The sequence below is a fragment of the Sorex fumeus genome, unplaced genomic scaffold, assembly GCF_029834395.1.
Source record: "Sorex fumeus unplaced genomic scaffold, SorFum_2.1 ptg000030l, whole genome shotgun sequence".
Classification (NCBI taxonomy): Eukaryota; Metazoa; Chordata; class Mammalia; order Eulipotyphla; family Soricidae; genus Sorex; species Sorex fumeus.
In genome coordinates this window covers 8,248,077-8,267,931 of record NW_026606087.1, presented here as the reverse complement: position 1 = coordinate 8,267,931, position 19,855 = coordinate 8,248,077, and the positions used below count along the sequence as shown (strand labels likewise).

General features: G+C 42.0%; 1 protein-coding gene across 2 annotated transcripts in view; it reads left to right on the top strand.

Moving 5' to 3' along the window:
- The window catches only part of SWAP70 (switching B cell complex subunit SWAP70), an 84,734-nt gene that overhangs the window by 13,027 nt on the left and 51,852 nt on the right, over nt 1-19,855 (top strand). For both annotated transcript variants that reach the window (XM_056116026.1, XM_056116025.1), the window contains exon 2: nt 12,789-12,929. In XM_056116026.1, the coding sequence (XP_055972001.1) occupies nt 12,789-12,929 (141 nt within the window). The remainder of the gene's footprint in view (nt 1-12,788; nt 12,930-19,855) is intronic.

Here is a 19,855-nt window from a genome sequence, read left to right as displayed (position 1 = left end):
GTGATGCTCAGGGCTTACTCCTGGTTCTGCACTCAGGGATCACTCCTGGCAGGTTTGGTGAACCTTTTTTTTTTTTTTTTAATATTTTTTAATGAATCACTGTAAATATAGTTACAGACTTACAAACTTTCATGATTGTGTTTCAATTATACAAATGATCAAGTACCCGTCCCTCCTTGGTGAACCATTTGGGATGCGTGGGATAGAACCCGGGTCAACCACATGCAAGCGCCTTATTCACTGTACTATCGCTCTGGCACTTCTTCAGCTTCTTTCATCTTTCCCGAGATTTCCTTTATAAGTTGTTTTCTCTTTGCTTCTGTTTTCTATTTTATTTCTTCTTATTCTATCTTTAGGTTTCTTCAACCCCAAATCTGTGCCTATCTGAAGTAACAAGCCTCAAAAGTGAATTAAATTAATCCTAGGAAAGTATTTAGAAGTCTGTACCTAGTTAAATTTCATGACGAGATCTTGTGATTAGGGGAAAGATTTTTGCAATAATATAAACACTTCTCCCCCCTGCCCCATCTAAGGATTTCTATACCTTCTATATTTTTATATCTTTATGAATTTATAAGCACTGTAGCACTGTCCTCCCATTGTTCATTGATTTGCTCGAACAGGCAGCAGTAGCGTCTCCATTGTGAGACTTGTTACTGTTTTTGGCATGTCAAATATGCCATGGGGAGCTTGCCAGGCTCTGCCGTGCAGGCGGGATACTCTTGGTAGCTTGCCGGGCTCTCCGAGAGGGGCGGAGGAATCGAACCTGGGTTGGCCGCGTGCAAGGCAAACGCCCTACTCGCTGTGCTATTGCTCCAACCTGAATTTATAAGCATATTTTATAAATATACAAATTATATAAACATATTTTAATCCCATGTCATTCAGATCGCGGCATGGTATGCAGCCAGAAATGATACCAGTTTTGATAAATTGCTGTAGCTGGGTAGACAGTGTTGAAGGAGCTATATTTCACTGGATAGGCTACTCTGGGCAAATGTGTCATCTTCCCAGGCACATTCCCCACCAGTCTTTCTACCATGAGCCATATCTCAAAATTAAAAATTTTTAAAATTAAAATTATTAAAATAAAAAATTATTAAAAATGCAAAATTCTAGGCCCAAGATATAGCTCCACAGAGCGCCTGCTTTGCACACTGGAGGCCTGGGTTTGATCCTTTGCACCACCTGGGCTTTTGATCACCACAGGAATAACACCCCACCCCCCCACCTCCAGCACCCAGCTGGGACTCGCCTATAATTATGACTGGGTGTAGCCCCAAAACCAAAATGAAAGAAGAAAATGAACTCCATATATATTTTAAAATTTTATATTGGAGCTGTTGTAATAGCTCGAAGGGAATAGAGAAAGAGATGGAGGGTTGTAGATAGGAAAGTTTCATCAGTTGTAGATAAAAGTTTCATGGAGGGGCTGGAGTGAAAGTACAGTGGGTAGGGCACTTGCCTTGCAAGCAGCTGGCTGATCCTCGGCTGATCCCTGAGTGTAGAGCCATTAGTAATCCCTAAGACCTGCTCATGTGTCTGCCTGCCTCCAAAGGAAAGTTTCATGGAAAAGAGAATGGCAGCTTTTTCTGGAGAAAATGGGACAGATCTGGGGCTGGAGCAATAGCACAGCATGTGTATTGCACACGGCCGACCCGGGTTCGATTCTCAGCACCCCATTATGGTTGCCCGAGCACCGCCAGAAGTAATTCCTGAGTGCAGAGCCAGGAGTAACCCCTGTGCATCGCCGGGTGTGATGCAAAAAGAAAAAAAAAATGGGAGAGATCTTTCCCATCTAGTCACAAACAGACGAAAAGCACAGTAGTGGCATTGTATGTAAGGGCAAGAGTCTAAACTTAGAGTAGATGTCAGCAGGGAAAGTAGGAAAACACTCTGGGTTAGAGGAGGATTTTTTTTTTTTGGGTCACACCCGGCAATGCACAGGGGTTACTCCTGTCTCTGCACTCAGGAATTACTCCTGGCAGTGCTCAGGGGACCATATGGAATGCTGGGAATCGAACCGTGTGCAAGGTAAATGCCCTACCCACTGTGCTATCTCTCCAGCCCCGAAGGATATTTGTTTTGAGGCATGTGGAAAATTGGGATTTAAAGGGAGATGGAGTGACATTTTAAGTGGGTTTTATTTATTTTTTTTCTTTTTAGTGTTTGTTGACTGGCAATCTGTATTAGGATGAGTAGTCTGGAACTGAGCCTAAAAGGAGTATAGTTTTGAGATTTTTGTTTGTTTGGTTTTGGCCCATACCTGTCTTACTCCTGGCTCTGTGCTCAGGGATCACTCCTGGTGGGGGTCAGGGGACCATGTGGGGTTTCTGGGATCAAACCTGGGTTGGCCAGGTGCAAGGAAAGCACCCTAGCTGCTGTAGGAGGACTTTTTCTTTTTTTCCCTTTATTCCTCCAACCTAAATTTTGAGATTCTTTTGATGCTGTGGGGATGATTACAGGTGAGAGGCTGGAGTTGGGGAGACTAGCTGTTGTGGAAGGTGAGTGCTTGGCTGGGATGGTGGTAGGTAGAGGAAAGCAAATAGATTGGCTCACAATTTTTCTAGAACTTAAATTCTGCCTGGGGCCAATACACCAGTACTGAAATATAGGAGGGAATCTGTCCAGTGTTGGGGAAGACAGGAAGGGAACCTTTCTAGCTTGTGGTGAGAATTAGGGGTCCAGTCAGAGGACATGCCCTAGGGACAGGGTCGCCTGTCATTGACCTCATGGGATTTGTGAATTTTTCTTGCTAAGAATAGCTTCTAGATGAAAGATTTGGAAAAGAAATCATTTGGAGGAACAGAAACTTGCGCGCGCGTGCGCGCACACACACACATACACACACACACACACACACACACACACACACACACACACACAGGCAGAGAGACAGAGAGCGACAGAGACAGAGAGAGAGAGCGAGAGAGCACCCTGGTAGGAGAGTTCGGACATGTGTCTCTGCTCTTACTTGTGGCCATGGGAAGTCACTTCTCTTTGCTGACCCTCAGTTTCCTTATTAGTAAAGTGTGGAGTAGTGTAACAGATCTTTAAGCTTCAGTCTCATATCTTGACCTTGTTAGCATGATGTTGACCTTTTCACCACAGCCATGTTCTGGTGAATGATTGCTGTCAGCAGCTCTGTGTGAGGGTGTGGGAGAGTTGGATGTGCCAGGAACCAGTGAATCTCCTGAAATTCACCTTCTAAGGGTTTTTTTTTTCCCTTTCTCCATACTCAGTGGTGTTCAGGGCTTAATCCTGACTGTGAGCTCAGGGATTACTCCTGAAGGGGCTCAGGGCACTATCTGGGATGCTATGGATCGAATTAGTATCTATAGTGTGCAATTCAAACACCCTCCATACTGTACTATTGCTCTGGGCCCCAAACCACCCAGTATGTAGAAAGTACTTTTAAACCATGATTAAAAAATAGTTTGTTGCTGGAACCAGAGTGAAAATACAGCGGGTAGGGCATTTGCCTTGCACGCGGCCGACCCAGCATCCCATATGGTCCCCTGAGTACCACTAGGAGTAATTCCTGAGTGCAGAGCCAGGAGGAGTAACCCCTCAGCATTTTCAGGTATGACCCATAAAGCTTAAAAAAAAAATTCTAAAAATTTCTAAAAACTGTTGATCACCATCTGAGCCTCAGCTTGTTGTGATGGTTTTACTGGTGAAGAGTCTTGTAAATAACATTAGTGAAGTGCAATAATAATAATATAATAATAATAATAAAAAAGTTATATACCTGGAGTACAGTCATGAAATTAAAAAAAAAAACTAAGAGGAGGGGGTAAGGACTATTTGGACTGCCAAGTGCAGAAGACCCCAGGCTGGTCTTCCAGAGGCAGATGTTGAGTCAGAGTTGGGAGTACAGAGGGTTAATGGGAGGAACACCGATGGAAAACAATGATCGGTTGGATGTATGTCTGTATGTCAATACAGACTTCACAGAACTGGGAGCTCTGGAGTCAGGATGTGGCTCATGCCTCCTATGTGTGAGACCCAGGTTCCATCCCTGTCCCTGTAAAACAGCAGCGAGTGGCCAGAGTGATAGCACAGTGGGTAGGGCGCTGGCCTCGTGCACGGCCCACCTGGATTCAACCTCTGGAACCCCAGTGACCCTTCAGGCCCTCCTAAGAGTGATCTCTGATCCAGATGTTAGAGCTATCAGTCTTTTGTGTGATTTTGGAGTGATTTTGTGTGATTTTTAAATCGTTAAACATTTATCTTTGGCTAATCTTTGATTAAAGTAACATTGGTTTCCAAAAGTGTAAATACTTGTATTTTCTAGAGGCACAATGTTCTCATAGTCCCGCCAATAAAATGCCAATATTCCTCCAGTAGCTCATTGGACCTCCTCACTTATTTGTCAGTATATGTATTTCTTCTCAAAGAGAAATTTGAATCTTTCCTTTGAGTGTGTGGTGCATGCTACACTTGGTGGTGCTCAGGGCTTGTTCCCAGCTCTGCTCAGTCATTATTCCTGTTGGGACTCGGGACCATCTGTGAAGATCAGACCTCGGTTGATTATGTGCAAGGCAACTCTCTTACCCACTGTACTCTCTCTCCAGCCCTGAAATTTAATAGTTTTTGTTGTGGTCAAATTTCCCATTATTTTCATTTGTTTTTTTTTTAAAGAGGGCTAAATTAGCGATATATCCAAAATAATTTATCGAAGCTGATTTATTTAGAACGTAATCCAATGACATATATTGAGTTTAGTAGCATGAAGTCTATAGATGGCTTCATAACAACTGTTTTTGAGTTAGAAGCACTGCTTATTTATTTACTTGATTGTTTTTGGGTCAGACCGTGGCAGTACTCCGTGGGCCACATGTGGTGTTGGGTATTCAAACCAGAATCAGCTGCATGCAAGGCAAGTACCTTACCTTCTCTACTATCTTTCTGGTCCAGATGTCCTGCTTTGATCTGCCCATAAATGTCCTACACTTACCTGTGGCGTGTGCTAGATATTGAAATAGAAAATGAGTCGATTAGGCAGAGTTCCCTTTTTCCCAGAGCAGCAGTTATATGAGATTCCGTTAACATGTGGAACAGCATATAACTAAATGCTGAACTAAGAGTTTAGCGGATAGAGTGAAGATTTCCTAGAGTTTTTGAAGAATAACCCAGCCTGAAGGATATAATGAGGGAGAAGGAAATGGCTTCTAGTATTGGGCAGCATTGTGGGTTGGGCAGTTAGAAAATTTGTGTTTTGTTCCTCTTTCATTAAGAATCAGAGAGGGTCTTGGAGCTGGAGAGATAGTACAGCAGGTAGGGTACTTGCCTTGCACATGGCCAACCCAGTTGGATCCCTCGCACCCCATAAAGTCCCCCGAGCCTTGTCAGGAATGATTTCTGAGTACAGAGTCAGGAATAAGTTCAGAGCAATGCTGGGTATGACCCCCCAAACAAACAAACAAACAAAATAATAAGTGTGTGACTTAGCTAGTGTGTTAAGCCTCGGCCTCTGTCTTTTAATCTATAAGTAGCTAAAGGTTGATTGTTGTCTTATTAAAGTATTATGATTTTGCTGTTTTAAGGAAGGAATTTTAAAAAGTATTCATAGCGGGTAGGGCATTTGCCTTGCACATGGCCAACCCGGGTTTGATTCCTCCATCCCTCTCGAGAGTATCCCGCCTGCATGGCAGAGCCTGGCAAGTTCCCTGTGGTGTATTCGATATGCCAAAAACAGTAACAACAAGTCTCACAATTGAGACGTTACTGGTGCCCACTCGAGCAAATCAATGAACAACGGGAGGACAGTGCTACAGTGCAATGCATTCATTTACCTTCTGTGTCTGGGCAGCATGCTGGTGCTGTGGGATGGCAAGGACAGTAGGGATTGGTTATTTCAGACAGGGATTTTCTCCCCCCTCCCCCTTTTTATTGATTCACCGTGAGATACAGCTACAAAGCTTTCATGTTTGAGCTTCGCTCATACAATCATCAAACACCCATCCTTTCACCAGTGCACATTTTCCACCACGAAAATCCCCAGTATTCCCCCCCATTCCAACCCTTTACCTGCTTGTGTGGCAGACGATTTGCACAATACTGTCTTTCTACCTTGGTTACATTCAATGTTTCGACATCAGTCCCACCACCATTCAAACCTGCCGAAAAGGCAATTTGTTTTGTATTGCTTTTTTATAGGTAAAATATAATGTCGCATGCTTCGAGAATGGCCACATGCTCTAGGAATTCTAAAATTTTAATAATTAGGGTGTAGAGAGATCTCTGCAGCGAGCTGCTCGGTTCCGAGATTCGTGTGTGTGTCTCTGGATCATGGGCTTGTGGGAGCTTAAGTAGCTGGTGGCCGTTTGTGGGTGTCATCTCAGAGTCCCATCAGGGTGGGGGGAAGGAGAAGGGCTGACAGACAGGAATTTTCTTTTTTTCTTTCTCTTTTTTATGTAGGAGTACTGCTATTTATTCAGCCACTGATTAGGCAGACAGGAATTTTCTAATGGAGTGAAAAATCATGTGAGACTGTAAATAAGAACATGGGTTGCAGAGATGGTACACGGCACAAGGCCTTGCCTTGCATGCAGGAATCTTGTGCAGTTCGGGCTCTGCATATGGTTTCCCCAGCATCACTGGTAGTGATCCTTGAGCACTACCAGGTGTTGCCCCCAAGCCCAAAAAAGAAATACAGAGTGAGGTAGTGTTAGGAAGAACCCTCTGATTTTGAGTGCTTCTGACAGGCTTCAGGAGACAGAAATAAGCCAGGCCTGGGCAAGCGGGTGGGGGTAACAGGGCGGTTTACAACACAGTGGGTAAGATTGTTCGGCTGAATTTGTATGATTGGTGCAGAGGGTAGGGAAAAGGAAAGAAAATAGAGAGGTGACGTGGAGTTGGCTTGTGGAGTGACTTAAAAAAATGGATTTCAGAGACTTGGGTTTTCACTTCTGTAGGCTTTTATGCCTTTTTTTTTCTTTTCTGTTTTTGTTATTTTTGGCCACATCTGGAAATCCTCAGGACTTACTCCTGGCTCAGCAATCACGGATCACTCCTGGCTGGGCTTAGTGGACCTCTGGGGTTCCCAGGGAACAAACCCAGGTCCAGTACATGCAAAGCAAACACTCTGCCCACTCTACTCTCTTTCTGTTCCTGCTTTTATTGTTTTTAGGTAAGGGAATAAGGGACATAAGCAACAACTATTTGGTAAAGAGTAGTGATTGTTGATTGTACTCAGAAACTGAGAGAGAGAGAGAGAGAGAGAGAGAGAATTGTCAGAGACGACTGAGAATTCTGAGACTGAATACAGTACCTGTAGTTTAAGAGAAAGCAAACAAGATTGAAGCAGCAAACAGCAGAGGAAAGGATTTTATCAGGAAAGGGAAAATGGCCCCGTGTGGTAAGGGGCAGGGCTTCTCTTAGACAATGCTCCAAGGCAGGGCATAGCTGAGGTAAGGAAATTGGTCATTCAAATTCATTGTTAGGAAAAGTTTTCTGGTCATTTGCCATTAGTTTGAAATTTTATAAGTCAGACAGGAATTTTCATGCTCCTTTTTTACAATAAAAGAGTGGCCATTATGAATTCCACTTCTGTAATTATGTTGATTCAGATAAGCTTGTTGGAACAGAGCTCGGCACCTCCTTTTTTGTTAGTGTTGAATGTTGCCCATTACGCACATCCTGTGAGGGGAAGCTGTGTGTGACTGGAGGGGCTGGTTCAGAGAACCTTGATAATCTCTACATCTTTGGGAGGAAGAAGGGCGGACATTAAGCACTTGTGTTTAAACACTGTTTCATGGTACGTTATCCCAGGTTTCTTTTTCATTTATATTTGGGGCAGAATGCTTGGAAAGTCTCAGTGCCAAAACCATTGATCCAGTGCAGAACTGGAACGGAACTGATCCGGACAGATGTAGCTCATCAGTCATTTCTTATCAACTGAGGCCCCGCAGAGGCCCTTGCAGACAGTTATGGAGAGAGATGAGTTTCTGACATGGATGTGGGCTAGCTAAAACTAGTTGCCTGAAGACTATTTCAAAATAATAATCCTAATGATGATCACTGAAATGATATCAATGGCAGAGAAGGTTCTCAAAGAAAAGTATGAGAGAAAGCTCAAGGAAAATCCAAACAGAAATTACAGAGCTAGAGAATACTATAGCCAAGGGGTCAAAGAGATAGTCCAGTGGGTAGGGTGCTTGTCTTGCACATGGCGGACCTGAATTCTATCTCCTGCATCCCATGTTGTCCTCCTGAGCACTGCTGAGCACTTCTGAGCATCTGGCCAGAGTAAGCCCTGAGCACAGCTGGGTGTGGCATGAAAACAAAGCAAAATAGAATAAGAATACTGTAGCTGAACTACAAAATATGTTAGCCAGGGTGATAGTGCAGTGGGTAGGATGCCTTCTTTTTTGGGAGGTGAGGGCACACTTGATGGTGCTCAGGACTGACTCCTAGCCCTGTGTTCAGGATCACTCTTGGTGGGACTCAGGAGACTATATATGATACCAGGGATTGAACCCAGATTGACCACATGCAAGAATGTTGCACTATTCATTGTACTGTCATTCTGGCCCCTCCAATATTCTTCTAAAGGCTCTCTCTTAGGAGTGTGTTGGTGTCCTGTTCAGAGTTCTGCCAGGCAAAGACAAGCACACTACCCACTGTACTATCTCTTTGGCCCTTGTCTATTACTCTTCTTGTCTTACTACTTGCGGCCTCCCCACCCCCACCCCTCCCCTTCCCCACCTCATCAAATATGGAACATCTTCAGTTTCCCTCTTTCTTACTCATAAGCTATTCTTTTTTTAAGCCAGGGTAACATTTTTTTTACTTTTATTTTTTCTAGGAACTCATTGTAACACACTCCTTTTCCTTCCTGAATTCATTTACTGGTTACTACCTTCACCTTGCTCAACCGTTAATCACGGTACATTGCTGTGAAATACACCTTCTCCTTTTTTTCCTTTTCCTTTTTCTTCTCGTTCTCCTCCTTCCCTCATTTGCAGAATCAATGTGCAAGGAATAGACTGAAGTCTGTACACTTGGCTTTGTGGTATTAGGCTCACTGCTATGAAAAAATGACACGTAAGGGCCAGAGAGATAGTACAGACTGTACAGAGCTTGTCTTCCATGTGGCTGGCTGAGGTTAGATTCCTGGCATTCCTTATGGTCCCTTGAACCCTGCCAGGTTTGATTCTTTTCTTTCTTTTTTTTTTTTTTTTTAACTTTTTGGGTCACACCCGGTGGTTCTCAGGGGTTACTCCCAGCTCTGTACTCAGGAATTACTCCTGGTGGTGCTTGGGGGATCATATGGGATGTCAGGGATCAAACTTGAGTTGGCCAGATGCAAGACAAAAGCCCTACCTGCTGTACCATTACACTGGCCCCAGGTGGTCTTTTTTATTTTTTTAAACATTTGAAACTTGCTATTTATTTTAAAAAATTTTAAAATTAAAAATTTTTGTCCAAAGTAGGAATTCCTACTTTGGACAAACTTGCAGGCTATCGAATGTAGCCTGCCCACACGGCAGAGTCTGGCAAACTCCCCGTGGCGTACCAAATATGCCAAATACCAGTAACAATGATGGGTCTCATTCTCCTAAAGAGCCTTGAATATAATCTCAGGGCTAGGATGAAAGAGACATTACTGGGGCCTGCTCGAGGCAATCGACGAATAACAGGATGATGAAATGAAATGAAATGAAAAATTTTTAATTTTTAAAAATTAAAAAAAATTTTTTAAACCAGGTGTGATTCTTGAGTGCAGAACCAGAACTAAATCCTGAACTTAGCTCCCCACCCCCCCAAAGAGTGTAAAATATATATATAATTTTTAAAATAGTAGATTTTCGAATGTGTAAGAATTTTTTTCCCCTAAAATTTAATGAAAAAAAAGGAAGTACAGTGGAAAGTCTATCTACCCTCGGTCTTCTGTCAAACTAGTCTTTCTCCACTGTTATTAATCTCTATATGTCCTCTCAGCATTTGTTCTTCCTTCCTTTTTCTTCTACAGAAAAGATGACCCCCTATATATAGCCTTTACGTACAATAAATTCTTTCACTCAGTTTATCTTGGAGATCTTTTCATATCTTCACAGTGAGCTCTCACATTGTTCTCAATGGTTTATGGCCATATCATAATTTCATAAGTGGTTGGGAATTTTCAATTGGGTAAATCCCCAAATAATTAAAAAATTTGAACGGCCTTTTTTTTTTTTTTGACCATACTCGGTGGTGCTCAGGGGTACTCCTGACTCTGTACTCAGGAATCCCTCCTGTTGGTGCTCAGGGGACCATATGGAATGCTGGGTATTTAATCTGTATTGACTACATGCAATGTAAGCAACCTACCTGTTGTACTATCTCTTCAGCCCCTGACTTTTCAGTTTTATCTAAGAAATCTATATGCTTTTATATTTATTTTCTTTTTTGCTTTTTAGGCCACACCTGGCATTGCTCAGGGATTAGTCCTGAATCTGCACTCAGGAATTACACCTGATGGTACTAGGAAACCATCTGGGATACCAGGGATCGAACCTGGGTTGGATTTGTTACAAAGCAAGAGTCCTACCCACTGTACTATATCTCTGACCCCATATGCTTTTATATTTCTGTAGTGTGTTTTTAAGCTCTTCAAATTCTTTTTTTTTAAAGCAAGGTAGGTTTTATTGAAACTTGCTTAGAAATACATGAAGAGAGAGAAAGGGAGAAGTATGTATTTGAGAGAGAACACATGTTTTCCTGGAGTGGAAATAGGCAAGCAGAGAAACTTTGAGTCAAGCAAGCGAGATATGTGTTCAAGGGACAACACAGGCTTGAAGAACAAGCCAATTCTCTAAATTCTTGAAGTTGATCTACACAAAACCACTCTGAGGGTAGAGTATTAGTTTTACGTAAATAAAGGAGGGAAATATGGTGTTTTGCTTACTCTGGTGCAGGATTCTTCATTCACTAAAGCTCTACCATGGTTTTTTTTTTTCATGTGCTCTACTATTGGCAAATGGAGGGTTTGCTGTAGAAACACAGCCTGCTTTGTAATGGCTAATAAAAGTGTCCATCAGTTCATTTATAACCGTTTTTGAATTTACTTCCTTTCCTTTCCTTACTTCCTTAAAATCAACAGAGCATGTAGAAAAGAATCTGTACATGAGTTAAGCTTTGAGAAACAAAACGGATGTAGAAAGAAGATATGTAAATACTATTTCTATAGAAAGAAATCAAATCTTAAAAAATTCTAAATGAAATATGTGTGACAGAAAAGTGACTTGCTAAATGGAATTAAACACATTTATTGTGATGATTTTGGCTTCTCAAAGTGATCTGGTGGGTAGGCCTGAAAAAATAGGGACTTGGGCTTTGACATCTTAGAAGATTCTCTATTAAAAGAAGTACAACAAAACTATGAAAGCTGACCTGCTTAGAATGCACAAATAAATTGTAAAGGACTAAAATTTTATTATTAAATTTTCATTTTACGTGGAATGAGATTAGTGCCACGGTAGCTCAAACTGCTATTTCAACCGCCTGAGTGTTCAAGTGTGTCCATGTTATCGCAAGACTATTCCTTTGGGGAAGGACTACACATTCCTGCAAAATACTTTCAAACACTCTGCTGATTTTGGGGATATTTTTGCTATTTTTCCCCCCATATTAATTTTTTCCTTTTTTCCCCCTTTTCTTTCCTTTTGGTTTCTGGGCCACACCCTGCCATGCTCAGGGCTTATTCCTGGCTCTGTTCTGATGAATCCATTTGTGGTGGTGGGGATAGGACCTGGGTTTATCCTGGCAAAGCAAATTCCCTACCCACTGTACTATCTCTCTAGCCCTTGTTGGTTTGTTTCTGGGCCACACCCAGCTTGTGTTCAGGTCTGACTCCTGACTCCACTCAGGAATCACTCTGGCTGGGCTCATGGGATGATATGGGATGCTGGGGGTCAAACCTGGGTTGTTCACATACAAGGCCAGTGCTTCATCACTGTACTATTGCCTCAGCCCTTATGACCCTTTTAAAATATTTCTATATTAGGTCCTTGATTTCTTTCTCTCTTTATATTTGTTCTCTTTCATACTAAACCTGAAAATCTAGCCTGGTAGCACAAAATTAACTGAGAGATGTTAGGATACTTGAAGATTTTTTTCATTTTTTCATCATTTCATCATCCTGTTATTCGTCGATTACCTCGAGCAGGCCCCAGTAACGTCTCCTTCATCCTAGCCCTGAGATTATATTCAAGGCTCTTTAGGAGAATGAGACCCATCATTGCTACTGGTATTTGGCATATTTGGTACGCCACGGGGAGTTTGCCAGACTTTTGCCCTGTGGGCAGGACTTGAAGATTACTGTTAACATTTGATCAATAAACATGGTCCTTCTACAAAGCAGATGGGGGTCACTGGAGCCCAGACAGTCACCTGGCCCAGAACCCTCCCAAGCCTCACCCGTGCACTACCTGTGCTAAGTTCCACCCCTTCCAGCACCTACTCACAGACATTGCTCTGTTCTCTGCTCAGGAGACATTTCATTCTGAACACATTTTCTTGCTTCCCAGCCACCCATTTCCTTTCATATGTGGTGCAGTTTATAAAAACCTATAAGGAGTGTTGTATTCCCAGTTACTGCTCATGGACTTGTTCGACATGAACCAAGACCCGGAAGGAAAAAGAAAACGAATCATAAGGAGCAAGTGGGCTGCTGGCTTCGGGTCAGTAGTCACCCTTTACTTGCTAGGTTTTTTTCTGCTCTTCATCCTGGGGCAGGAAAGAGTTGTGGCTGCCATGAAAGTGTTCCGTGCTGCTGAGTTAACTGCTCTTTTCCCCTGTAGGTCCTTTCGCATAACCTGTGCACGGTGCTGAAGGTTCCGCATGACCCTGTTGCCCTTGAAGAACACTTCAGGGATGATGATGAGGGACCCGTTTCCAATCAGGGCTACATGCCCTATCTAAACAAATTCATTTTGGAGAAGGTATGATTCTAACCTCTTCTTGCTTTCAGCATTGGTCTGTTTGCATATTTCATATTGGCCCGGAGCCTCTTGTTGGTGAGCAGAAAAAGGACTCGAGGCATGAAACTTCATGAGATAAATTAAAGGAGAGGAAGGGAAGAAACTGGTGGGACTCCTTCTAATCCATTGTTACCCAAGTTGGGTTTAATATTTTCTTTTCTTTTTGAGTGGCGGGGGTGGGGGCACAGCTCAGGATTTGTGAATCCTGACTCTGTGCTCAGGAATCACTCCTGTCAGGGCTTAGGAGACCAAATGCATTGTCAGGGATCCATGCCAGGTCAGCTGTGTGCAAGGCAAATGCCCTCCCTTCTCCTACTGCATTGTTGCTCAAGCCCTGGGTTTGATAACTTTATTTTCACAGTATCTGTCTTTTGTCAGGGTGTTTTTCTGTATATATATATATATATATATATATATATATATATATATATTTTTTTTTTTTTTTTTGGAGTGAGGCAAGGTAGTTTTTTGTTTTGTTTTTGGGCCACACCCCGTGTTGTACCCTACCCACTGAACTCTCACCCTGGCCCTGCAAAGTAGTTATTATTGAAGAAACTTGCTTAGACAGATGTGAGAGGAGAGAAAGGGAAAATATGTGTTCAAGAGAAAAAACAGGTTTCTCCAGAGTGGAAAGAACAAGCAAAGAAATGTAGAAACAAGCAGGCAAGATACATGTTCAAGAGAGAACATGGGCTTGAGGAGCATACCTGTTTAAATTCTGACTTGTTTGGGCCACAGTTGTTAAAGTATGGCTTTGTGGAGTAAAATGTGTGTGTGTGTGTGTGTGTGTGTGTGTGTGTGTTTGTGTGTGTTTTATGTGTTTGGGTCACTCCTGGTGATGCCTGGGGTTATTCCTAACTCTGCACTCAGGAATTACTCCTGGCAGTGCTCAGGGGATCATGTGGTATTCTGGAGATTGTACATGTCTGATTCCTGAGTGAAGTCAGGAGTCAGACACGTGCAAGACCACACCCACACAATATATTATTAATTTATTATTTAAAGTGGTGCTCAAGGAACTCCTAGGCTGGTGCCTAGGACTTATTCCTGGTTCTGCTCAGGAGTCACTCCTGGTAGTGCTCTGGGGGCCATTTGCCAGGGATTGAACCCAGGTCAACTGTCTACAAAGCAAGTACCCTTCCTGCTTTACTATTTCTCCAGCTACCTTTTTTCTTCTTAGGCTACAGGCTGGCTTTTTGTTTTAGAAACCCCTGAGCACTGTGGGATGTGGCCACAAACCAACAAACCAACCCTCCAAACCTTGCCCACCCTGAAAAAAAACAAAACAAAACAAAACAAAACAAAAAAACCACATTTGGGCTGGAGAGATAGCTCAGAGGGATGAGTACATGACTTGCATGTGGGAGGCCTGAGGCTGACGCCTAGATTTGATTCCTGGCACTACATAGACCCCTAAAAGCCCCTGGGAGTGATTCTTGAGCATAGAGTAGAAGTAGTCCTCAGCACTGCCAGATGTGGCCCCTCTGACCCCCAAATTCAGATAAACATTTAAAAAATGCTTTTCCTGGGCCTAGTAGGCTGCTTGCTTTGTATGGGACTGATCCAGTTTGGTTGCTCTCGCCCCATATGGGTGAGAGTACTCAAGGGTGAATACTGCCAGGAATAGTTCCTGAGAGCAGAGCCAGAGGTACCTGTGAGCATTGCTGGGTGTTTTCCCAGATTTTCCATGATTTAAAGATAACTATTAACATGTTTTTTATTTATTTATTTTTTTGCTTTTTGGGTCACACCCAGCGATGCACAGGGGTTACTCCTGGTTCATGCACTCAGGAATTACTCCTGGCCATGCTAGGGGGACCATATGGGATGCTGGGAATCGAACCCAGGTCAGGCTGCATGCAAGGCAAATGCCCTACCCGCTGTGCTATCACTCCAGCCCCACATGTTTTATATTTTTATGGCTTTGTTGCTATAATATTTCACTGCTCTCTCTCTCTTTCTCTCTGTGTGTATACACACACACACACACACACATATATACACACACACACATACGTAGTATACATATGTGTGTGTGTGTGACTTGATTGGGCCACATCTGGGGGTGCTCAGGGCTCATCCCTGGGTCTGTGCTCAGGGATCACATCTGGCAAGGCTCTGGGGATCATATGGGGTTCTGGAGATTGAACTTGCATTAGTTGTGTCCGAGGTAAGTGCTTAACCCACTGTACCATCTCTCTGGTCCCTGTATAATTTTTTTTTTTTATAATTAATGTCTTTTGATGGTAGTACGGTAATTAATATTTATAGTAAAATAATAAAAATTGTTAGTAGTTTGAAAAATGCCACAATGTACATTCTTTGTATCTATATCTGTTAATTTATAATAGCCTCATACTACAACTTTTCTTTTTTTGAAGTGGGGGGCTGCTACTGGTGATGCTTAGGGCTTATTCCTGGCCCTGTGCTCAGGAATCACTTTTGATGGGCATCTAACAAATGGCATATACTTACTATATGATTCTTATTTATTTACTTTTATTTCTTTGTGTGTGGGGGGTGGGTTTGGGACCACATCCGGCAGTGCTGAAGGGCCATTTCTTGCAGTGCTTGTGATCAGACTGGGACAACAGCGGGCAAGGCAAGCATCTTAATCCCAGCACTGACTCTGTAGTCTCTAATTCTATTTATATGAGACACAGAAAATGAACAAACACAGAGGTACAAAGTAGATACATAAAGTGAACTAGTTGATGAAGAAAGTAAAGACACTTCCTGTAGAGGCTCAAGAGATAGCACTTGGAGGACTGGGTTTGATCCCTGGCATCCATACAATCACCTGAGCCTCATCAGCAGTAGCTCTGAGCACAGAGTCAGGAATAAATCCTGAACACCACGTGGTGTGGCCCCCAAACCAGAAAGAACATAAAAACGAAATGAAAATGAAAACAAAAAGAAAATAAAAACAAAATGTTCTTGGGGCTGGAGCGATAACACAGTGGGTAGGGCGCACGCAGCCAACATGGCCGACCCAGGTTCAATTCCCAGCATCCCATATGGTCCCCCGAGCACCGCCAGGAGTAATTCCTGAGTGCAGAGCCAGGAGTAACCCCTGAGCATCGCCAGGTGTGACCCAAAAAGCAAAAAAAAAAAAAAAAAAAACCCCAAAATGTTCTAAAACCAAAATGTTCTTTAGTAATTTGAAGTGCTCTGTCCCAATAGTGAATTCCCCCCTTATAAATTTCTTGAAACATTTTAAATTTTAAGATGTTCTTTGTTTTCATATTGTGACTGGGATTGAAAATATAGCAGAAAAAGGTTAGCCAGTACATGTGAAGAAAAAGTTATTCAAAGAGCAAGTGAGGATGTGGTGAAACAGGGAGCCCTTGTTTATCATGCCTGGCCACCTGGAGTGGAATTTTGCCAGTCCTTCAATCCAAATAAAGCAGCCAAGGTTTCCATGGTGTGGGTTTAAATTGAGCAAAGATTGGTGCCTTGTTTTTAAACTTGGTTGGAATAAAATGCCAATATTGACTAAAGAATGTTATTATAGAACTTAGAGTTTCATTAGCTATGCAAAGAAAATATAAAACAGTGATTTGCAAGATTTGCTTTTTCTTGTAATATAAGAAACATATACTTGTATATGTATGGGTGTACATATATACATATATATATACACACAAGGACTGTTTCATTTGATTTTCATATTAATCCTGTGATGCTTTTTTTTTTACTGTTTGGGTCACAGCCAGCTTTGTACAGGGGTTATTCCTGGCTCATGCACTCAAGAATTACTCCTGGCAGTGCTCGGGGGACCATATGGGATGCTGGGAATCGAAGACGGGTTGGCCGCGCGCGAGGCAAAGGTCCTAACCTCTGTGCTATCGCTTCAGCCCCCAATCCTGTGATGCTTAACCGGAACTTTTCTGCCCTTTTGTGCTGGGGATTGACCTCCAACTCTCATATATGTGAGGAGTGGGCTCTACCAATGAATAACTGTGCTCTTTGATGAGACAGAGGCTTCGATGGCCTAACTGAGAATGGGTAGCTTTTGAATCTAAACATTTAACTTTCAAACAATTGTTCTTTGAATTGTACTATTGAGGACTTAATTATTCCCTGGAGAATTTTGACGTTTTCCAACTGTGGAGTTATATAGGGGCAGGGGTAAAGTGGTGAAGGCAGGGGAGGCAGTAGAGGGGCTTAAAATTCATTTTGATAATCTTCAACTAGTTTGGCCTCCATCCAGTTCTCTTAGATTCTTCTCAAGCATTTTAAGCAATTTTTTTCCCTCTTAAATTGCTTAGTATTTTAGAATATTCATGTTTTTGTTGGGCTGGAGCGATAACACAGTGGGTAAGGCGTTTGCCTTGCATGTGGCTGACCCGGCCGGCCCGGCCGGCCCGGGTTTGATTCCTCTGCCCCTCTCAGAGAGCCCGGCAAGCTACCAAGAGTATCTTGCCCACACAGCAAAGCCTGGCAAGCTACCTGTGACGTATTTGATATGCCAAACACAGTAACAAGTGTTACAATGGAGACGTTACTGGGCCTGCTCGAGCACCTGGCGGTGTTCAGGACTTACTCCTGGTTCTGTGCTCAGTGGTCACTCCTGGAGGTGCTGTGGGCTGGGCGTGGGAGTGGGTGGGAAATCATATGTGCATGCTGGTAATCAAACTCTAGCTGACCTCATGCAAGGCAAGCACCTTACCCACTATATTCTCCATTCCCCATAGTATTCAGTGGATCATTTTTGCCTCTAGGTTGTGTGGAGGTTTTCTGCTTTTGCCTAGGAGTATTATTATGAAGGCATTGATACCAAGAGAAGTTATATTGGAACTCACTCAATTAAATTTTTGTTTCTTTGTTATTGGGCAATACCCAGTGGTGCTCAGGGGTTACTCTTAGAGAGCTAATTCCTGTGCTCAGAAGTTGTTCCTGGTGAGCTTGGGGAACCATAGGAGATACTGAGAATCCAACTCGTTTGCTTGTGTGCCCCACCTTCTGTATTATCTCTCTGGCCCCAGAAATGTTTATTATTTGTCTATTTATTTATTTTGGTTTTTGGCCAAACCTGGTAGTGCTGAAGGTTTTATTCTTGGCACTATATTCAGGAATCACTCCTATATCATATGTGGTGCCAGGGATTGAACACAGGTTGGCTGCATGCAAGGCAAGCGCCCTATCCACTGTACCATTTCTCTCATCCTATCTGTTTATTTTCTTAATGGAGTTCTATAAACATCTAGGAAGTATTGGTTTTTTTGAGAGTTTCGTTGCTGTTGCAAAAATAGGTAACCTGGATTATCTGAAAGTGGATAATTGAAGAAAGTTGTATATTTATTTGAATCTAATTTGACCTCATACAATGCAAGCATCTTATCCACTGTACTATCTCTCCAGCCCACTAAATGGTATTTTTTTTTCACTATTGTGCCTAAATAGAGTAATCAGAAATTAGTACTGTGTTAGCATGTTAATGAGACAATCTGATTCTTTCATGAGATTTAATAGCTTTTTTTGTTCTGAATCATTTGGTTTGAATCATTGTTTTCTGCCTTTCTACATAATGAAAGTTGGTCCATCTATGTAAACTCACTAAGTCCTGATTAGGTAATATGTTTTCTAACTTTTATTTTTTGGAAACATTCATTCAAGGCAAAAGAACACACATAAATGAAAACATTTTGTTCATTGTGTTATCCATTTGTCAGGGGCAAACAACCTTTGTGTTCTTTTGCCCTAGGCTGACATTTATGCCTTTACTTTGGTGTACTTCTTTACTTGGTGCTTGCAATTCATACATCAGTTATAGTTCTTCCATTAGATGAAGTTCCACATTTCTTCTTCTGTTAGTTGGGTGTATATACCTTCAGCTCTCAAAATGTCTTTAAACATTTTGCGCCTAGCAACTATCTCTTAGGAGGATAGGAGGAAGTAGTTCTACTCTTAAATATTTCTAAATTGTGGTTGTTAAATACTTTAAGGAGAAAAAGTGACAGTTTTATTGAGTTAAAATTTACATACTATATACTTTTGCTATATATTTATGTAAAAACTGTTTATTTTTTGTTTTTTGGATCAGTTCCAGCAGTGTTCAGGACTTACTTTTGGCTTTTTGTGCTCAGGGATTGTTTCTGACAGTGCTCAGAGGGACCATATGGGATGCCAGGGATTGAACCTGGGTCAGTCTTGTGCAAGGCAAGAAAACTACCCATTGTACAGTCACTCCATCCGACTTTTGCTATTTAAAATATAAAATTCCACAACAACCTAAGTGCCCAATGACAGATGGCAAAGATGGCACATAATCTCAATGGAATGAAGAAAGAAATCTATACCAATTGCAGTAATGTGGATGAAAATTCAGTCTTTTACTGAGTTCCTTCCATGCTAGGGAGTTTTATTTACTCTTCTACTTACTTTTCAATAAACGTTTCCATTTTCTAACTACAACAGAAAATGATGGGGATGAAATGAAGGGGACCATGCTAAACAAAATAGTCATTAGGAGAAAGATGCTATGTGACTTCACCTGTGTGAAGAATGTAAAAAAAATAAAGCAAAGAGGCAGAAAAAAAACAATCTAAAACAAATTCTTGGATTCAGACCACAACATTAAGTTGCTAGAAGGCTCATGTCATAGGGGCATAAAGGATGAAGGTCCAGTAGCCTGCGGGCTTGGTTATAGATACTTTGGTGGTGTGGTGTGATAACATACATTTGAAGAAATGTGAACTTATATTCCTAAAACATATAGTGCTGTATGCCAGTTTTACCTGAATAATAAAAAATCAGACCCTCAAAATTAAAAAAAAAAAAACAAAAATACAACACTCGATCTCAAAAGCATAACTAGGTGGACACTATAAGTCAAAGGGGATTGAGAGTAGAAAGAGCCTAACAAGCTCTGCTCTAGAGGAGGG